The following is a 20,657-nucleotide window of genomic DNA, read 5'->3' as shown; positions in this document are numbered from 1 at the left end:
AAAACTACATTTGTAAGTTGCACTTTCACAATAAAGAGATTGCACTACAGTACCTGTATGAGGTGAACTGAAATACACAAAGGTAATCAGGGCCGTCCTTAGCCATTTGGGTGCCCTATGCAGCCCCAGGCCTCTTTCCCGTGTCGTCCCCCCCCAGCCCCCTCCCGGTCTGGGAGGCAGGAGCTGTGGTGGGGGGCACTTTTGGGGGCTCCACAGGCCCAGAGTGGCCCAGGGGATTAGTGGGGTCTGGGAGCAGCCCACTCTGCTTCCCTTGCCCTGGCTCCAGCCATGTCGCTAAAGGAAAGGGGCTTGGGGGACGGGATTTCCCGGCCCCCCCCCCCCCCCCCCGCACTCACTGGCAGCAGCGGGAAGCAGAGCAGCCCGGTCCCAGCCAGCTCTACTCCACCAGCTTCCAGCTGCGGCGCTCTGCTTCTCTCCACCGGTGAGTCCGGGGGAGTGGAACCTTTCCCTCATTTCCCCGGCCCCGAGTAACATGGCTGGGGCCGGCGCAAGGGAAGCGGAGCGGGCTGGGGCCGCGTCGCTCCACTTCCGGCATCCTTTCCCAACCTCCCCACACTCACCAGTAGCGGGAAGCGGAGTGCCATGGCTGGGAGCTGGCAGAGTAGAGCTGGCTAGGGCTGGGTTGCTCCACTTCCTGCTGCTGCCAGTGAGTGTGGAGTTGTTGGGGGAAGAGGTGGAATGGGGGTGGGCTAAGGGCAGAGCATGGGGGAGGGTAAGAGGTGGCGGAGGGAGTTGTGCGGGACCCCTCACCCTCCTAGGGACGGCCCTGCCCCTTGCAGTGGACGCAGCCCATGGGGGAGCAAGTGGCCAGGGATAGGGGTGGTTGCAGGGCTGGTGCTGCCGTGTATGCAGCACGCAGCTGCCTAGGGCACCATGAAATTTGGGGCAATTTGGTGCCCCAAATTTCGTGGTGCCCTACGCTGCTGCGTATGTCTAAGGATGGCCCTGAAAGTAATAGTATATCTTTTTTACAGTGCAAATATTTGTAAGCAAAAATAAATAAAGTGAGCACTGTACACTTTGTATTCTGTGTTTTAATTGAAATCAGTATATTTGAAAATGTGGAAAAAGTCCAAAAAATCTAAACTGACTAGACAAACTTTCAGAAATTTACTCAGAAGGGAATGGGGGTTGAAGAGAAGGGTTCACAATCTTTGTATCTCTCCACCACCATCCCCACATGGAAGAAAGATGAACTGTTCTTTGGAAGAGTTGTCCTGTTGCCTACTTAGCATAAGTGAATTTAGAAACTATTTTTTTCCCTTGTACAGTTCCTATGAGTTTGTTTAATTTCACTTTTCTTTTGTAATTACTCTGTCTTGAATACATTTTACATTTAAATGCTAACCTAACGTTGCATTAAAAGGTAATAGTTTCATATTTTAGAGCTTCATTTCATTGGCTCACATATTTTGAGTTAAAATAACTCAGTTAAGTAAACTGTCCTTTGTAATTAGTCACACGTGCCTATCTATGACTAAGCCTATTGGACACTACAAAGTTTCGATCTTTTGTTAGTGTTCTAATAAATTAGTGATTTAAAATAACTGACCATTTTTGACATTATTTGACCGGTCAATTGAGCAATTATTTTAGGACCAGTCAAATGCTCAACCCTACTCTAGTATATATGGATATGATTATCACAATTTAATCAGTAGATGAATGGATAAGGCCTCTAGTTGCACTGTGGCTCTTTTAAATATCATTGTGTGTTATGCTGAAATACTATTTGTTCAACTTTGTACATGATTCATTCTATAATGAATTAGAAGAGAGACTCTCCATAATACAGGAATTGAGCCTTCACTTCAGTATTTTACCATGTTCATCACTGTTACAAAAGCTGTACTAACTAAAGGTATGTCTACACTATGAAATTAGGTCGATTTTATAGAAGTCTATTTTTTAGAATTCAATTTTATACAGTCTATTGCGTATGTCCACACTAAGCATATTAAGTCGGCGGAGTGCATCCTCACTACCGCGGCTAGCATCGACTTACAGATCGGTGCACTGTGGGTAGCTATCCCACAGTTCCTGCAGTCTCTGCTGCCCATTGGAATTCTGGGTTAAGCTCCCAATGCCTGATGGGGCAAAAACTTTGTCACGGGTGGTTTTGGGTACATGTCAGCAGCCCCCCCCCCTCGCCCCCCCTTCATGAAAGCAATGGCAGATAATCATTTTGTGCCTTTTTCCCAGGGTCCCGTCCGCCGGCCCCACTCAGCCCACCGCCTGCCTGGATGATCAGAACCCCAGGCGGGCAGTGGGCTGAGCGAGGCCGATGGACGGAGCCCCAGACTGGCAGCGGGCTGAGCTGCTGGCTCAGCTGGAGTCCCGCTCAGCTGGCAGACCTTGGTGAGGTCGATCGGGGTGCCTGGACAGACATGGCTATCCTCCTGTTAGAGCACCGAATGGGAGTGACTCCAGGTCACTCTCTTCAAGTTTCGTCTCATGGAGATTCAGTCCTGCCTGGAATATCATGTGAGCTGGAGGCTTCTACCTCAGGCTGCTTTCCCATCCAGCATTTCTGCGCGGTCGCACCTATCCCAGCCTGCTTCTTGCTCCCATGGCTCATGAAGCTTGGACAGTAGTAAGGAGCAGTTCAACTTGTGGAATGACAAATCCAGAATGAAGGATTGCACTCTATGGGCCATGTTAAGATTATTTCAGAGTCCTAGATAGCATTTAGGCCCTATAAAAGGCTTCATGAATATTTTCTCCCGCCCCTAACAAAAACGTTAATTTATCAGAGCAGCTGAAAGGGTAAGGAACCTGGGACTATAACTTAGAGAGAGCTTCCATATTTAATTCATAATTGATATAATTCAAAGTAAAATTTCACAGCGGGGTCTGTTCTAAGACTAAAAATGCAGTAGGGGAGTCAGAAAAAGGAACAGTGACCTGTTTCTGCCCAATTTGAAACTGGGAACATTTTGCGTGTTAGGTGAACATGATAACCACTACACTATGGGGCTTCTCTTTTTTTGCCACAGACTTTGCTGAATGCACAGGAATGTTTTCTCTAGCTACAGAAGCTACTTAATGCAATGTCTCTATCTATGGCCTTCCTGCTCACAAAGCGGTCATGCCCCTGCCCAAGGCTGACACAGCGCGGCGTGCATATGACGCAGCGATCTGGCTCGGACATCGCTAGCGAGGCTTGATACTCTTGCCATTAAGCAAACACAGCAATTCTTTCCTGGTCTCTGCCACTGAATGCTTCCAGGCATTACGCTTGTGCCCTATCAGTGCGGGAGGACTACATGAACTCAGAAAACATGTCATCACGAGTGCGGGTTTTTTTCACCTAATCTGCGATAACCTCAGGGACGGAGATGATAGGGGGAGTGTAGAAACATTCTGGGGGGACTGCATGGTCACCTGTGCTGCTGAGTTCACCACGCTGGCCAAACAGGAAATGAAATTCAGAAGTTCCCAGGACTTTTCCTGTGTACCTCGCTAGTGCATCTGAGTTCAAAGTGCTGTCCAGAGCGGTCACAATGGAGCAGTCTGGGATAGCTCCTGGAGGCCAATACTGTTTAATTGCGTCCAGACTACCCCAAATTCGACCTGGTGATGTCCATTTCAGTGCTAATCCCTTCGTCGGGGAGGAGTACAGAAATTAAGAGCCCTGTAAGTGGACAAAAATGGCTTCGTCATGTGGACGGGTGCAGGGTTAAATCGATCTAACGCTGCTAAATTCGACCTAAACTCATAGTGTAGACAAGGGCTAAGGTACTAGCCCCTCATCAGATATAACACAAAGGCCTAATTTGGTGGGGGCAGGGGAAGACAGCAACACTTGATAACACTTGTTATCCAGAGATACTATAAGCCTTTCACATTTCCTCATTATGTTATGATGTACTCTACTTCATAGGTGAAAGCTTTTTTTGAGATCATGGTTGAAGTTTATTGATGCTTTTTAAGATAAGATATGCAAAAGTGATTTTTTTAAAAACAATTGAAGAGCAGACATTACTGTTGCTGAATGCCCAAGTACATATGATTAGAGCCATTTCAGCAAATCTGTTATCTTAAATTACCTTTCACCCTCACTCCTCTTGTAGACTCATTCCAAAGAGATGCTCCACTAGGTACTCTGTTGATGGCATCACAACAGTAGGTTGTAGATAAAATAAATCTGAATACTTTATTCTCCAATATTCAGTGGTTCTGTAGTATTTTCTTTAAAATATTGTTACTCCTTGTATACTAATTTCTCTTCCACGTAAGCAGTTGGGGAGGTAGTCCACAAAACAATTTCTACAAAGGCTTGCCTACACACAGGTTTTTGTACCAATTTAACAATATCAGTTTAGTAACAGCAATAAGCTATACCAGGGGTAGGCAAACTATGGCACAGGTGCCAAAGGCGGCACGCGAGCTGATTTTCAGTGGCACTCACAGTGCCCTGGTCCTGGTCACCGGTCCAGGGGGCTCTGCATTTTAATTTAATTTTAAATGAAACTTCTTAAACATTTTAAAAACCTTATTTACTTTACATACAACAATAGTTTAGTTATATATTATAGACTTCTAGAAAGAGACCTTCTAAAACGTTAAAATGTATTGCTGGCATGTGAAACCTTAAATTAGAGTGAATAAATGAAGACTCGGCACACCACTTCTGAAGGTTGCCGACCCCTGAGCTATACCAATATAAGCACCTTTATACCTGTATAACTGCATCCACATTGGGGTTTGCACTGATTTAGCTACATCAGTTTCTAAACCAGTATAGATAAATCGATGCAAAAACTATTGGTAGACAAGCCCTAAGTACTACGCACTGTGGAAAAGGTTTGGTAACCCCGGGTATATTGCAGGAAAGAGTAAAGAAAAGGTGGAGTTAAGCCAGAAAGAGAGAGAAGGCATAGCAATAGCTAGAGACATGTAGTGAGTTAGTTTTATTTTATATATAAAAATTGATTTTTTTTACTGTTCTTTCTTTAAATGTCAGGTTTTCTGACTGGGGTTCGGGGAGGAGGAAAGGAGGAGAGGAAACATTGCTTGGTTAGTGGGCCGTTTCCTACTCCTTTCCCTTGTCAAAATAGCACTGCTTCTTATAAACAGCTCTTCAGGTGGGTTTTCAGGGAACAGTAGCTAGCAGGATTATAAAATCTACTTTCTTGTAATGTTGCCAAAGAAATTTCCCCATGAGAATTACAAACATAGGACTTGCTGGAGACTGTTAACTGGTCTGACTTTATAAAGTAAAACAATTGTACAAAACTGGTAACAGGTTTTTTTTTTCCCCCATACCCATGTTTTGCAAGATGCAAAATGAAGATGAGAAGCCTGGGGTTTTTGCCATGGAAAATGGGATAATTCTCAAACGTCAGGCTAAAAACACATGTGTTTACTTACATGATGATCAAATCTATTAAATAACTACTTTGTTTCTGCTCAGCAGATTTTTGCATTAATAAATGTCTCCTACAGTATAAGTATAAAGCTTAATATGAACTTTTTTTTGTTGTGCCCACCATTAGCAGCCAGTGCAGTCTTTTGGACAAACAGGAAAAAGGTCCAAGGTACAGTAGACTTGTGTGCTGGCATGCTACGGAAGTCCTTCATGCTTGATGAAGCCTTGTCACTTTGTGAAAAATGGCTTGAGTTTAGTTATAGCCTTTATTTTTGGCAGTAAAGATTTTGTTTTGCTTTGGGATTTTTGTCTTGCCTAGTTGTCTGCTTTTGTGGTTTGCCTTTATATTTTTGGTGGCTTCTTATTGCTAGAGAGAGGAAATGCCTTTCCAACGCCTCTTATTTCATTTTTTTTTTATTAATTGGAATTATTCTGTTGTGGTGATATGATGACTTCAAAGCTGTGACTGTTTATTTTTCCCTGTCAAAAAGATTGACTTTATTTTAAAATATTAAACATGCATATTCCAGCCAATTTGTTATGCATTTGGTAGTTAATTGAGTGTAGTAATATCAATTAATTGTGAGGTATTCTGATGTATGTTTAACTGTAGTTTTTAATTAAAAATACTTTTCTTTAGTCAAATACAAAGTTAAAGCTAGTTCGGAGCCTTGCTGTGTGTGAAGAATCTCCACCGCCTCCCATAGCTGAAATATCACAGGACATTCAGGTAAAAATAATGTGACTGAAGCTACTGAAACCTAGTTGAAGTCATTTGCTCTTCAAAGAATATTTGAAAGAAAGACTTACTATCGTACGCTGCTGGTGGTGGTGGTGTAGTCATGTTGGTCCCAGAATATTCAAGACACAAGGTTGATGAGGTAATATCTTTTATTAGACCAGCTTCTGTTGGTGACTGAGGCAAGCTTTCAAGCTTATCCAGAGCTCTTCATCAGCTATGTGTATGCTCAAAAGCTTGTCTCTCTCTCATCAACAGAAGATGGTCCAATAAAAGATATTATGTCACCCACCTTGTTAGACTTAATGGCCTTCAGTTAGATCTGTTTTTAACATGCAAACAGCAAACAAAATGATTCATATTTATTTTTAAAATACTTATTTCACAAATATTTGGAAAAGAATCATGAACATCCTTTATGCCTCCCCTCCCCTCCCCCCCGCTTTTTTTTTCTTTTTCTTTTTAATGCACAACATAAGACCAAAATGTCCTTTGGCCAAAGTAGTGTTTTTGTCTTTCATCATGATCTAGAATTGTGGCTTAGGGTTTTTTGGTTTGCTTGGTTTGGTTTTTGGTTTTTAATTCCCAACTGCTTTTAACATCTTTTGAAGAAGTTTTAAATTGCTTAAGCACTACTGGAAATCATTCAGATATTAAAGTAGAGAGCAGTTTTATAGTTGGAATGTAAAATATGGTAATTTGCTAGCTTCTTATTTTTAGGAGCCATATTAAACAAACGTGTATGTTTTGAGTTTAGCTTGAAGTTCTGCATATTGGCTTTAACTGTGGTATTGATCTTAATTGCTAGTAAATAAACTGGACCTTGCCTGAAATGTATAGCGGAAGGAGTGGACCCATGCCACTCCAGTTCCTTTCAACTGCCTGCAGCTCAAGACTGAGTTTTGTAGTTTCTGTCTAATTGACACAGATTTTTTTCTTTCCTTTATTTTAATGTTGTTTTCACTTAACATGGTTTGTGCTTTGTGGAGGGGAGAGGAAAGGGGGTGTTCCTTTCTCCCTTTTTCTTTAAAGTTGGGCCCCCCTTTTTGCTTGGGCCTTCTCAGCCAGTGGGTTATACCCAAGACCCCAGAACTCAAGCCTTGCCAGATCTGCCACAGGTCCTTTCACCACAGTGACAAGCACTCTAGATTCCTGCACTGCCTTGGAGAGGCTCACATCCTATCAAAGTGTAAGATCAGCTCCGGCTTCAAGAGCAGATCTCAAATTGAGGGAAGACTGATTAAAACAGCTTCTCATGGAGTGCCTCCTTAAACCTGGGGGGCCTGACTCTTCCCAGCCCTCCATCGCCAGCAAGCTGAGGCCAGTGGACAGCATCAGTCTCTCAAAAGACATCTAAATATAAGAGACCCCAGTCTCCCTGATAGAGAGAGGAGAGAAGTCCCTTCTTAGATCTGGGAACAAAGAAACCTCGCATTCTTGTGTGGATACCACTGAGGCTTCTACCTGTCATGGTACTGAGGTATCAGCAACACCAAGAAAGGCTTCTTGTACCTAGAAGGCCACCGCCGAACAGCCCTGAACAACTCATTAGTCAGTATTGGCATCAAGTGGAAGGACTCCTCAAGGAGTAAAGACTCTTTGAAGAAATCATCTTCTATTCACGCGGTACCATCTACCTTCACACAGAGCATGCAGACTGATCATCTGTACTCTCCCCAGTACTGCTGGAGGTATTTCACCCGGAGGAGCAGTCCCCTGGCTCACTAGTATTATCCAGGTTCCTCTCACACAAGAACCTTCAGACTTTGGAGGAACATGAGTCCCCTATGAGGAGGCCTCTCCCTCCCGTACCAGGAGGTTTTCCCACCTGCACCCATGTGCCAGCTAGAACCAGCAACCCTCCCCCCTGCGACCCCACCCCCAGTCATCCTCATACAAAGGTACTGATGACCTCAGCTTCAACACTGGACACAGAAGAGGACACTTCCTCTGATTCAGAAATATTCATCCAAGGCTATACCACCTTCTTGTTCCATCCTCTCTCCTTTGCGGTGTTCCTGAGGACAAGGCCCCAGGAATCAGCCAACAGGAAAACCCCTGGGGCCCTGCTCCTTCTCCTCCTTATTCCCCTCCTCAGTGGGACTTTTGGAACCCTTGTGCCCCTTGCATTGACCTCACATAAGATTCTTAGCCACCAACACCTCAGGTCTCTCCATGTCCTCCTCAAGAAGTCCTTGCAGAGGAACAGGAGCTGAGAATAGAGGAGGAGATACCACCATCCCCTTTCACACCAGACTAGACAACCATGCCCCCTTCCCACTCCTCCAATGTCTTAACACATACCACCAGAGCAGACACCAGAATCTGCTCCCTCTTCTGCACTGATAGTCTTCTTATATGGAGCCACCCATAGGGATGATAATTCCAAGATAAAGGAGAGGATACTTACCTTGTACAGTAACTGCAGTTTTGAAAGATATTTTGTCTCTGTGGATGTCCCATCACCCACCCTCCTTTCCTCTCAACTTTGGTGTCCTTCCACGCTCTGAGGTTGAGAAGGAACTGGAGTGGCTGGGCAGAGCATGGGGAGACAAATGACATGGACACTGCTAACAAAAATCTCCAGTCAAAAGTGCACAAGTGCTTGAGCTGCTCTCTCCAAGGGCACAAAGCACACCAGATCCAGCATTACCACGGGCACTTCCTAGCAGGCTGACCACACAGACTTCACCTTCTCAGGTTGAGATAACTGAACTCAACAACTGGGAGAAGGTGAGGTTACTTATCTTGTATGGTAGCTGGAGTTCATTGAGATGTTTTGTTGCTATGTTGCGCCACACGAGGATAGAGTGTGTGTGTGTGTGTGCGCGCACGCGCGTGCAACAAAACATCTCAAAGAACTCCAGCTACCATACAAGATAAGTAACCTCACCTTCTCCCAGTTGTTGAGTTCAGTTATCTCAACCTGAGAAGGTGAAGTCTGTGTGGTCAGCCTGCTAGGAAGTGCCCGTGGTAATGCTGGATCTGGTGTGCTTTGTGCCCTTGGAGAGAGCAGCTCAAGCACTGCTGCTTCTCCTTGCACTGCCTCGTTCTCTGCATACTTTTCTACTAGCAGGACTCCTCACTCTGGAGGAGGCAAAGGTTCTGCTGCTCCCTGTTCAATATGTTGGTATGGTCTATGCTTATATACCAACTAGCAGCAGGATTTATCATCTCCAAGTCAGTGTGTAGGACTCAGCTCTCCTCCAGTTTCATAAGCTTTGCTGCTTCTGTGGATCCAGGTTGTGTGCAGATTGTCACTGTGATGTGGGATGCAGTGGTAAAGTAATGCACTTCCTTGACTTTCCCTTGCTTCTCTTATTTTCAGCCATCATTAAATGTAGTCAGTTGATAAGGAAAGCTAAAGGCATTAGGTTTTAAAAAAAAAAAACTATGGCCAGTAAGATTAAGGGGACAGTAAAATGGAATTTTTTTTAATATGAGGAACAAAAGAAATACCAACAATAGTATGTGTCTGTTACACATAAGGACGTTAAAATAGTTAATAATGATGCACAAATAGAAGTGTTTAATAAATATTTCTGTTCTGTATTTGGAAAGAAGCTGGACAGTTCATTAACCGTTTACGGTGATAAAGAAATATTTTCTCTTCCAGCAGTAACTTGGGAGGATGTTAAACAGAAACTGCCATAGTTTAAACATCTTTTAATTTGTAGAACCAGATAATTACCATCAAAGACTTTAAAATCTGCAAAATCACTCTTAGCCATTGATGTTGATATTTAACAAATCTTGGAATACTGGGGAAGCTCCAGAGGACTGGAAGAAGCTGAAGTTATGGCAATATTTTTAAAGGGTTCATGGGATGATTCTGGTGGTAATAGACCAACTTCTTTGATATTGATCCCAGGAAAAATCATGGAGAGAGTGGCAAAGAATAAAAATTAAAAAAAAAAACATGGCAGCGTAACTTATGCAAATCAATATGGATTTAAGGAAAGTAAGTCTTGTCAAAACAAGCTTGATACAGATTTTTGATGAGAGCAGAAGTTTCATTGGCAAAAGTAAGTATTGATGTAATGCACTTAAACTTCAATGAGGCTTTTGACTTAGTATCACATGACATTCTGTTTTTTAAATGAAAATAAAAAAGCACTATACAAAACACACAGTGGATTAAAAATTGGCTAACTGATAGATCTCAAAAAGTAATTGCAAATGGGCAGTCATCAGTCAATAGGACCATTTCACAACTGTCCCTCAAGGGGTCTGTTCTTGACCTGATGGTATACTGGAAGAAAACATAAAACCACTGCTAGTAAAGTTTGCAGAAGATACAGATTGGTGAAGTGATAAATAATTGTAAAGACAGGCCAATTATACAGAGCACTCTGGATCGCATGGTAGTCTGGGCTCACTTGAGCATAATGTGTATTAATACAGCTAAATGCAGACATACACATCACACTTATAGGATGAGGGATTATTTTAGATAGCAGTGATTCAGAAAAGGATTTAGGGCTCATGGTGGATAATCAACTGACAGCTAAGAGAGCAAATGCAGTCCTTGGATGTATAAGGAGGAGAATATCAAGTTGAAGCAGGAAGATAGTATTACCACTATATATGGTATCAGTGAGAATATTACTGGAACATGGTGTCCACACTATTAAAATGGAGGTTGACAGTCTGGAAAGATTTCAGAAAAAAGCTACAAGAGTTATTCAAGGTCTGGAGAGCCTGTTTTACAGAGATGAAAGACTCTCTGTTTATTTAGTTTACAAAGGAATAGGTAAAGTGGTGTGTTGATCATAGTCTGTGAGTACTTGAATGGGGAAAATATCAAAGTTTTTCCAGACTGGAGAGGGAAGTGGGATTGGTATTATTCCATGATAGTCTAAGTTGTTATCTTAATATGCAACGAATTACGTTACAATGTTGACTTTGATATGACCACTGTCTTAGCCAGTTGATAGCTTGCCCGTTGTAGAAGGCATTGGCTGTGAAGGAGTGCCAACAAAGCTTAGGCACTTGTCCCTCTGTTAGTTACTCGTTAAAACAATTGCTGCACTCCAATTTTGCAGTACAGCACAAATGTGATACCCTTCATCTTAAATTCAACTAAATTGGCAAGAGTTTAAACTTCTTATGTAATGTAAATTATTGTGTGGAAAGCATTTCTGATTAATATATTATATATGCTTAAGTTGTGTCTACAATGTTTTGTTTTCTTATCTGGCTAACATAGAAGCAGCCAAAGATGATATACCACTGTAACTTTGTGGTAAAAATTTATATCCAATATGGATTAGTTTATTGTACTACATAATGAAGATGTTAAGGTCACAATGTTGCTTCTTCTATTGCACAAGTGTAACTTTTCCCTAAGGTATGCTATTCAGAGTCCAAGGCAAGAAAGGACCATTGTGATCATCTAGTCGGACTTCCTTTATAGCACAGGCCATAGAATTTCCCTAAAATAATTCCTGGAACATATATTTTTAGAACAACATCCAATCATGATTTTAAAATTGCCAGTGATAGAGAATCCACCACAACCCTGGGTAAATTGTTCCAGTGGTTAGTAACCTTCCCTGTTAAAAATTTATGCATTATTTTCCGTCTGAATTTGTCTAGCTTCAACTTCCAGCCATTGGATTGTGTTCTACTTTTCTCTGCTAGATATGAAGAACCTGCTATTACATAAATATTTGTTCCCCATGTAGGTACTTAGACTGTTAATCAAGTCACCCCTTACCTTTCTCTTTGTTAAATTAAATATATGGAGTTCCTTGAGTCTGTCACTATAAGGCATATTTTCTAATCCTTTAATCATTCTTGTGGCTCTTACCATCTTCAATCTATCAACATTCTTCTTAAATTATCAATACCAGAACACAACACAGTATTCCAACAATGGTTGCACCAATGCCAAGTACAGAGGCAAAATAGCCTTTCTGCTTCTACTGGAGATTCCCCTGTTTATGCATCCAAGGATTACATTAGCCCTTTTAGTCACAGCGTTGTGCTTGGAGCTCATGTTCAGCAGATGATCGGTGACAACCCCAAATCTTTTTCAGAGTCACTGCTTCCCAGGATAGTCTCCCACATCTTGTAAGTATGGAGTCTTTATTCCTAGATGTATATACTTATGTTTAGCCATATTAAAACACACTTTGTTTGCTTGCACCCCGCTTACCAAGTGATACATATCACTCTGTATCAGTGACCTGTCATCTTCATCCACTCTCTCAATTTTTGTGTTATCTGTGAACTTAATCAGTGATATGTTTTCTTCCAGGCCATCGATAAAAATGTTAAATAGCGTAGGACCAAGAACCAATCCCTGTGGGACCTCATTAGAAACCTCTGTGTTCAATGATGATTCCATACTTATAATTATATTTTGAGACCTATCAGTTAGCCATCTTTTAATTTGTGTTAATTTTATATGCTATTTTTAATCAACATGTTGTGTATCAAGTCAAATGTTTTATAGAAGTCCAAGTATTATATCAGCACTACTACTTCCATCAAACAAACTTGTAAACGTATCAAAAAAAATATCAAATCCTCCTGTTCACCCCTTTTTAAATACTAAATACAACATTAGCTTTCTTTCAGTCTTCTGGAATTTCCCTACTATTCCAAGATCTATTGAAAATCAACATTAATGGTCCAGTGATGAGCTCAGACAGCTCTTTTAAAAGTCTTCAATGCAAGTCATCCAGACCTTCTAATTTGAAAATATCTAACTTTAGTAGCTGTTTAACATCCTCCTGATGTACTAGTGGAATGGAAAGACTATCCTATGATATTAGAAAAGAAAACGATTGGGAATGGCAACGAGCTTGTTTTTGACTCGTATTTTAATGAATTATGTCTTGTGTGCAGGAAATTCCAATCTTGTTAATATTCCATCAATGCTGAGGTTCATAATGTTTACTATCAACAAGGGGAAAAAAACTCTTTTTGGGTTAGAATCCTCTTTCCAGAAAGCTTCAGGTGGTCTTCTCCAAAACCAAGAGTTTCAAATCTGGTTAGAATGAGAGACGTGAAATTAGTTGAACTACTCATTTCAAAAGATCACTAACAAAGTTTGTTTTGGAAGAGCATGTTTTTATTATGAGAATCACATCATTCAAGGCACTACTCTAAATATGCATTGGGCAGCAAAGCCTCCAGAGCATTTCCTTCTATGGACAGACCTAGTTAGAGGATAAATGATCTATGGTCATAAAGATTACACAAGTGCTCTGTCATGTCCAGGGTTTATCTGTAGAATTATCCAATAAGTCATTAATTTTTTTTTAATTTTATGAAATACTTCTATATTCTACTAAATGATCATGCTGGAAAGGCAATCCCAGACTATTGGGCTGTGGATCTAGGTTTGGCCCCAGAAACAATCATTTTGTCTACTTCATAGACTTTGAGTTATATTTAGCCCTTATGACTGATAGATACTTGCAGAGATGAGGGATGATAATACCTCATAAGAGTGTTAAGGCTTAATTTATGAATATTTATAAAGTACTTTGAGGTCCCTAGATGAGAGGTGCTACAGAAATGCAATTTTATAAAACTATATTATATTATACAAATATAAAATTTGGAATTTTAATATTGAATGATGGAAATTGTAACTGGAGCAGTGAATCCCAGAGACTGCCAGACCTTTTCAGTTTGGTCTTACGTTACAAGGTGCTTACAAAGAGATAATACCTTTATCTAGACAAATGATGACAAGTGAACAGCTAATTTTTTCAAAAATTGGATGCTTTAGGATTGTATGCGGCCTCCGTTAAATAAAGATTCTCATCAACTTCATAAAGAGAAGACTATTTCTATCTTAGTAATTTATTTGCCTACGAGTCCATCATAGTCTCTGAATAGGGTTGAGATTTTTCTCCTTTAAAGGACATTTTCCTTAGAATAATTTTAAAAAAAAAAAAGTCAAGGACTATTTTATATGTTAACTCAGTGGCCTAGATTTTTTTCACTGGGTCACCATTTATGCTTGTTAATTCCAGAGGCTGTGGGTGAAAGCTGAGACCAGGCCCTGAATCCTTTTAAGTCAAATTCTAGAGCTCTTGAACTCGGAAAGTGAGGATAAATTTTAGGATACTTTACAACCTGGGTAACTCAGATGACTATTAATAGTGGAAGTGAACAATATCTCTGTGTGTGTGAACAGACAAGCAAATGAAGAGCTCTGATGAGAAAGTTCTATTTGAATTTCAGTGTGGATTCTGTTAAGGCAATATGCCTAGAGTAAATATCCTCACCACTGACAGATCAAAGCACACAAAGCCTTACCTAGGGAATAAAAGCTAAACATAGATTTTTCTATAACTTTCCAGGCAAGTGGGTCATACTTCATTAGACTGTTCAGCCTTTGAGGCACAGGAAGCTTTCCATCAGAGTCCTGGGCAATCAGTGGTGGTAGAAGAAATGCATCCATTCAGATGGGGTATTCCTTTTTACCGTTCTCCATTGTTAAGGCTATGATTTAGTCACGGGTATTTTTAGTAAATAGTCAGACAGGTTATGGGCAATAAACAAAAATTCATGGCCTGTGACCCATCTGTCACTTTTACTATATACCCTGACTAAAACTTGGGGCGGGGGGGTGTCTGCTTCGGGGTGCCATGGGTGCTGGGGGAAGGCAACTTGTTGGTGAAATTGGAAAGCTGGTCCCCCTTCAAACCTACTTGTTCAAGAAGTTCTTGTCATTGGTGTTGTGCTATGAAAGCTTACTTAGCATTCTCACTGTGGTTGCTTGGTGGAGGGAGTTAAAAACTGGCAATGAGGAGCCTATTTGTCAACTGAGCGATTCACTGTTTAAAAAATTGGCCTATGCTTTATTTTTCTTAAACACCTAGAACACTTTAATATAATCGTGAAATGGGATATGTCCTTGAGATGTATGTGTGCTATAAAATATTTAAATGCGTCTACTTTCCATATTTTCTCTATACATTTTGATAAGTTTTTGTTTGAAGTGAGTTCTCTGATTCTAAGAGGATCTGAAAACCGTTATTACACTACTTTTCCATTATCAACGAACATGTTACAAAGCAATTTTCTGGTACAGCCATAGCTCACTTAAAATACTTTCCATTATGACTGATCTTACTTTTCAACAGGAGAAAATTCAGATCCAGTTAACGCAGTCTTTTGAGAAAGAAGAAAAGCCCACAAAAGATGAAACGGAAAAGGAAAAATCCAGTGATAAATTGTCCAGAAAAATGTTATCAAGAGGTTTGTTATCACTGTGCTTTTAAATTATATTTTAAGTAAACTATCCATGACGTAGACGTCCATATTAATAACCTTGAGTGACTTTGATGGAATAATTACTGTGAATAATTCTGCTGTGCTGAAAGTCAAATGCATATAGTTTTTCAGCAAAGACTTCAGGCCTGATTCTTCTTTGGAACCTCACCCCAGGGTCCACTTGTGCACGTGCAGTTTCTATGTGTAAACACAACATGCACAACTTTTGATGAACTAACATTCGCACTTGGGCGAACATCAGATCCCCTCTCCTTAATTTTTCATGGTGGTGGTTGAAAAATGGATGGAATTCTCTTTCCTCAGTTTAGAGAGAGAGAGAATTGATAAGCCTAAATGTGACCTACTCTTTCAGTGTATCGTTTGTGGATAGTGTAATTCTTTGTGTTTGGAAACCAATGCTTAAATATCATTCGTGCCAGAATCCCAATATTAAGAGGATAGTATGCGTACATAATACGCATATGGAGGGAAAATTCAGTGAGAGAAGAATTTGATTTTAACCTTCTAAGATGTAATTGAAAACTTACCTCATTTTTTAAAAATAAGGGGAGGGGGGGAATCTCTTATTTGGGCTGGGGGGAGGGAATCTATTTCAGGAGGTACCATCTCTTGGGGTGCTTCCCAGTTTGCAGGAGAGTGTGCGTGCTACAGCAGACATACTTCCCTCCCTGATGCAGGGTGGCATGAAGATGGTGAGGCTGTTGCCTGCTCTTATCCCCACATACCTTTTGGGATAGTTGATTCTAAAGGGGCTGTACAAGGGAGCAGTCCTTGTGCACCCTTGGGGGCTGAGATTGTGCCTTGGCTTTATATGGGAGAAGCAAATTGGGGAGGCTTTCCCCATGTTCATGAGAAGCCAATATTCTTACAGAAATGTATAAGTGCTTTTTGAGAGGTCCCTAAAAGGGGAGAGATTTCTAAGTTCTTCAGAATGAAGTTGGGAGTGGGTCAATAGCAGGAGTAAAAACATCCTGAACATTGACAGTGTTGTGGACTGGTTTGTTAAGGACGAGCTATTCTTTTCAATTTACCAGAAACTTAAAGGATACCTGAGATAGCAGATATACAAAAATAATACAAATTTGTTCCCCTCCCTGGTGCACAACACTTTATTAAATGGCAAAACTTTGAGTATATATGTTAGCTGATGGATAATCCTGAGGTTTTAGGTCAGCTTTTGTTCAAATAAATTACCCCAAAACATTTATCCAGACATCTTGAATCAAATAAATTGTGCTGCAGTGCCATAAAACCAGTATTTTTTAAATGAAATTTCTAGTACTTATATTTACAATGTACTTCAAACCCATAGCCGCCTTTCTTGTGTCATTTCAGTGCCTCTTTTTTCCTTGTTGGAAATCAGAAGTTCACACAAATTAAAATAGTTGGGATACAGGAATTAACTGAGGGGTTTTTTTTGTCCTCAAATCTTGAAATCAAGTTTTGGGTGGAGAAAGCCACACCATGATGTTCTTTTAACCCAACCAGTTTGTTTATCCTTTAATATGTTCCCTAAACAAATCATGAAAGAAATATTCTCATCAAAATGATGATAGGGAATTAAAGGCAGAGTAATAGACTTAAAACTGTTGCCTATCTCTACTATTCTATCTTGTTACATTTCATTTGGTAGTTTAAGCACTTTAACTTGTAAAGTGTGCTGAAAATAGAAACTTGCCTAATGTTAGAGTTCGGTTACCCATTGATGATTACTAAATTGTTATAGTTTAACTGATAATTTTGGTAAATTTGTTTAATTACTAAAATAAAGAGCACCTCATTTTTCAGCTTTATAAATGTTTTACCAGGAATGGTGCTGGAAATTTGGCATCTTGTTTTCAAGAGCAATTGAGAGCAGGCTGGGTTAAGGCAATCCAGGACTGACCAGCAGGGGCAGCTGGAGCCTAGGCACAAGTCTATGGTGCTCTTAACTTGGAAATGGGTTGGAGGTTCAGCATATCTTTTTAAGAAGAGAGCCCTAAGAATTAGAACACTAGGAGGTGCTCAGATATTGCAGTGATGGGTACCAATACATAGTTCAAAGGTAGATAAAATTTCTTTCTGCATCACCTATTCTGAGGCACAAAGCATAGGCACCCAAGCTAATAGGGGTTGAAAACAGCAGGAACCAGAAGAGGCGCTACGTAACCTGAAATGTTTGCTCTTGTGAGGAGATATTTGGAAGTTGTTGAAGAGAAGTCACAGAAGGCATCTCTTGAATGTGTAATTCCACTGAAGGATAGGTACACTGAACGGGAGCTTGTAGCAATACATGATAAATCATGCGTCACAAAGGTTAGACTTGTACTTTTTCAAGTATTACATGTCACCTAGAGCTAATCTATAATGCTTGAAAATATGCAGTTACCTCAGCTGACTGACAAAAGTAGTTATAAAACCTACGATTCCACATTGGATCTGCAAAATGAGACTTTGTTGCTTGTATGTCATTTCCTTAGCTACTATAGAGACAAGGTGGGTCTTTCTCTCACCAACAGAAGATGGTCCAATGAAACAAGCTTTAGAGCTACACAGAGCTCTTCTTCGCTATTGTGAGGCTGAGTTTACCAAGTTAGGACTGGTATCTGTTGATCAGCTAATGCGCGATATATGCATCTCAATCTTAGATTTACCAGATTCCGAGTTTTACTTATTCAATCACTTATATGAACAGCACCTTAAAAATGTAATAAGAACCATGTTCAGAGAATGAGCACATGATCTTTTCAATAACATCATGTTACATTTTTTATAGATTCCAGCCAAGAATACACAGATTCAACTGGCATAGATCTACATGAATTTTTAGTAAATACACTAAAAAACAATCCCAGGTAAATTAAATTAAAATGTTTTGAATTAATTTAATTTTTCTATCTCTTTTTGTTTTTAGTTAATCTGCTGCATGTTGAGAGCTTTCTCTAGAAACACCTTAGCTTGCAAAGGTCTTAAACGTGATCTTGTATAGTTGATGTGGAGTGTCTAAACATTTTAAAATGCTGACTCCCCTGTACCCTAACTGATCTGGGCCCTACACTTATCCATGTTATGAGTTCAATAGGACTACTCATGTTTACAAATTTACTGATAAGTGTTTGCAGGATCAGCATCCTTGTGTAATATTTTTACTTGGCTATGCAAAAATGTGGTACGTTGCAATGGTGTTGAATAGCAGGTCCTGAGGTTTGTTCTTTTTTTCAATATGTAACACACCTTCAGATGTAGTTATAGTAAGAAAAGCATCTCTCAAACTCACTCATTGGTGGTGTCAATATGGGCCAAACCCTGCCTCAGGTTATATGGGTGTAAATTCCAATGATTTCAGAGGGAGCTTTATCTGTGGAACCGAGAGGAGGAATGTGTCCCTTTGTGTCTACAAAATGTGTGTGCTGAGTTTACAACACCACCTCTTCTTATCAATGCCACATAACTAATATAACTACTCTTCTTTTTTTTTCTGCTTTGCACATCAAGAAGCACATCCTTCCCTAATCTCTTTGGACCTCCAGGGTCTCTCTGGTGATAGATTTGACATGGTTCTACTGTGCAGGGGTGAGCAGGATTTAGGGGTACCAACAAAACTATTTGAGGTACAGGGAGGAGTGGGGCAACAGGATCCACTGCACATCTTCTGGTTCTTCCTCATAAGTAAGAAGAGGTCTCAGAGCCCAGGACAGACATGCTAGGCAAAATCAGCCTTCCAAGAACAGCTTTGCTATCACTCTTCAGTCTGTTGGAGGATACTCTAATGCGCAACCAACACATTAAGTCTGGTATCTGAGGAATGGATTCTTATTCCAGAATTATTTTAGTTGGTGGTGGTGGTGGTGATTTAAAAAAATATATATATTTTTAAAATAAATCAGCAAATACCACCTGAGTTTTGGGGTACCAGGTTGAGCCTGCATTACCGTCAGTAGGAAAAAATCTAAGTTAACTCAAGGGCAGAGTGAAGTTTGTATACCAGTTGTGGAAGAGAGAAGTATGTGGAATGCAAGGTGTCACTTTTAATGTTATTTCCTGACAGTAACTGCACTTCAACGATAATGGGAGTTAAATGTGAATATTAAAAGTAAAATAGATCCCTGGTGCTAGAAGCAGTCTGGCAAATTTTATAGTAAAGCATCAGAATGTACTCAGCATTTTAACGTCTTCAGTTTCATATAATTGTAAAATGTATTACAATGTTTCTGAAAACATTTTTTTAAGAAGAGATTTAAATGTCAGGGCTTGATTTTTCTACTCTTCTTTTCAAACTGTGAAACGTTCTCCCTTTTTGTGGACTTCTGTCCTATCTAACTTACCCTGGGGATGGGCTTTGTATATGTGAGCTCCAAATTCATAAGCCTTGTTATTACTGGGATAAGAATACTGTGTAGCTATGACTGGCTTGATTGGTGTAAATAATGTTTTGCGCCCTGAGAACCAAGCTGTATTATACAACCCAGCTGTATAATACAGCCATGTTTCAATAGTTGTTTTTATCATGATGCTGATCCAAATGATATAAGGGCCACAGTTTTCACTGAAACAGTTGTTTTGTACTGTTTCTCTTTTAGAGCTACACTAGCTGTGTTAATGACTGATTTTATATTTATAAATGAAAAAGGTTAGTTAATCATGAGCAGTTGTGAGTTTAGAAACCATTTAAGATACTGCTGCTGAGATGGACTTTTTGTCCTCCCTCTCCACCAAAAACAGTTTTTTCACCATCCTTTCCAGTTTAGGTAACTTTTTAAAGTTACACCCTAAGTATCTAACAAGAGACAAGAAGCGAATACAACGAACTGGAGGGGATTACAAGGAAAGAATGAAATAGTACTGGTTAGCATGAGAGACAGTAGTCGCAGTGCATGAGCTGCCTAGCTGTTGTCACGACTTGAAGCTTTTGTCAAGGCAAATGAAGACTGGAAAGAGTGCAAATTTGTAACAGTGAGACCTGGTCTACGCTGGGTGGGGGGGAGCGATCGATCTAAGATACACAACTTCAGCTATGAGAATAGCGTAGCTGAAGTCGACATATCTTAGATCGACTTACCTCCCGTCCTCATGGCGCGGGATTGACAGCCACGGCTCCCCTGTCGACTCCACTTCCACCTCTCGCCCTGGTGGAGTTCTGGAGTCGATGGGGAACGCATTTGGGGATCAATTTATCTTGTCTAGACGAGACACGATAAATCGATACCCGATGGATTGATCGCTACCCCCAATCTGGTAGTGTGGATGTACCCTTAGAGTAATTAACCATTAAAACAATGGGAATGT

General features: G+C 40.5%; 1 protein-coding gene across 21 annotated transcripts in view; it reads left to right on the top strand.

The window, feature by feature from the left end:
- The window catches only part of R3HDM1 (R3H domain containing 1), a 132,085-nt gene that overhangs the window by 46,719 nt on the left and 64,709 nt on the right, over nt 1–20,657 (top strand). For 16 of the 21 annotated variants that reach the window (XM_039493764.1, XM_039493761.1, XM_039493760.1 and 13 more), the window contains 4 exons: nt 5,520–5,561; nt 6,033–6,122; nt 15,242–15,356; nt 18,148–18,226. In XM_039493764.1, the coding sequence (XP_039349698.1) occupies nt 5,520–5,561; nt 6,033–6,122; nt 15,242–15,356; nt 18,148–18,226 (326 nt within the window). Of the gene's footprint in view, nt 1–5,519; nt 5,562–6,032; nt 6,123–15,241; nt 15,357–18,147; nt 18,227–20,657 lie in introns of those variants that run through there. The other 5 variants (XM_039493768.1, XM_039493780.1, XM_039493777.1 and 2 more) reach the window with 3 other exon arrangements.

Source organism: Mauremys reevesii, linkage group 11, assembly GCF_016161935.1.
Source record: "Mauremys reevesii isolate NIE-2019 linkage group 11, ASM1616193v1, whole genome shotgun sequence".
NCBI lineage: Eukaryota > Metazoa > Chordata > Testudines > Geoemydidae > Mauremys > Mauremys reevesii.
This window is presented reverse-complemented; position numbering and strand designations above follow the sequence as displayed.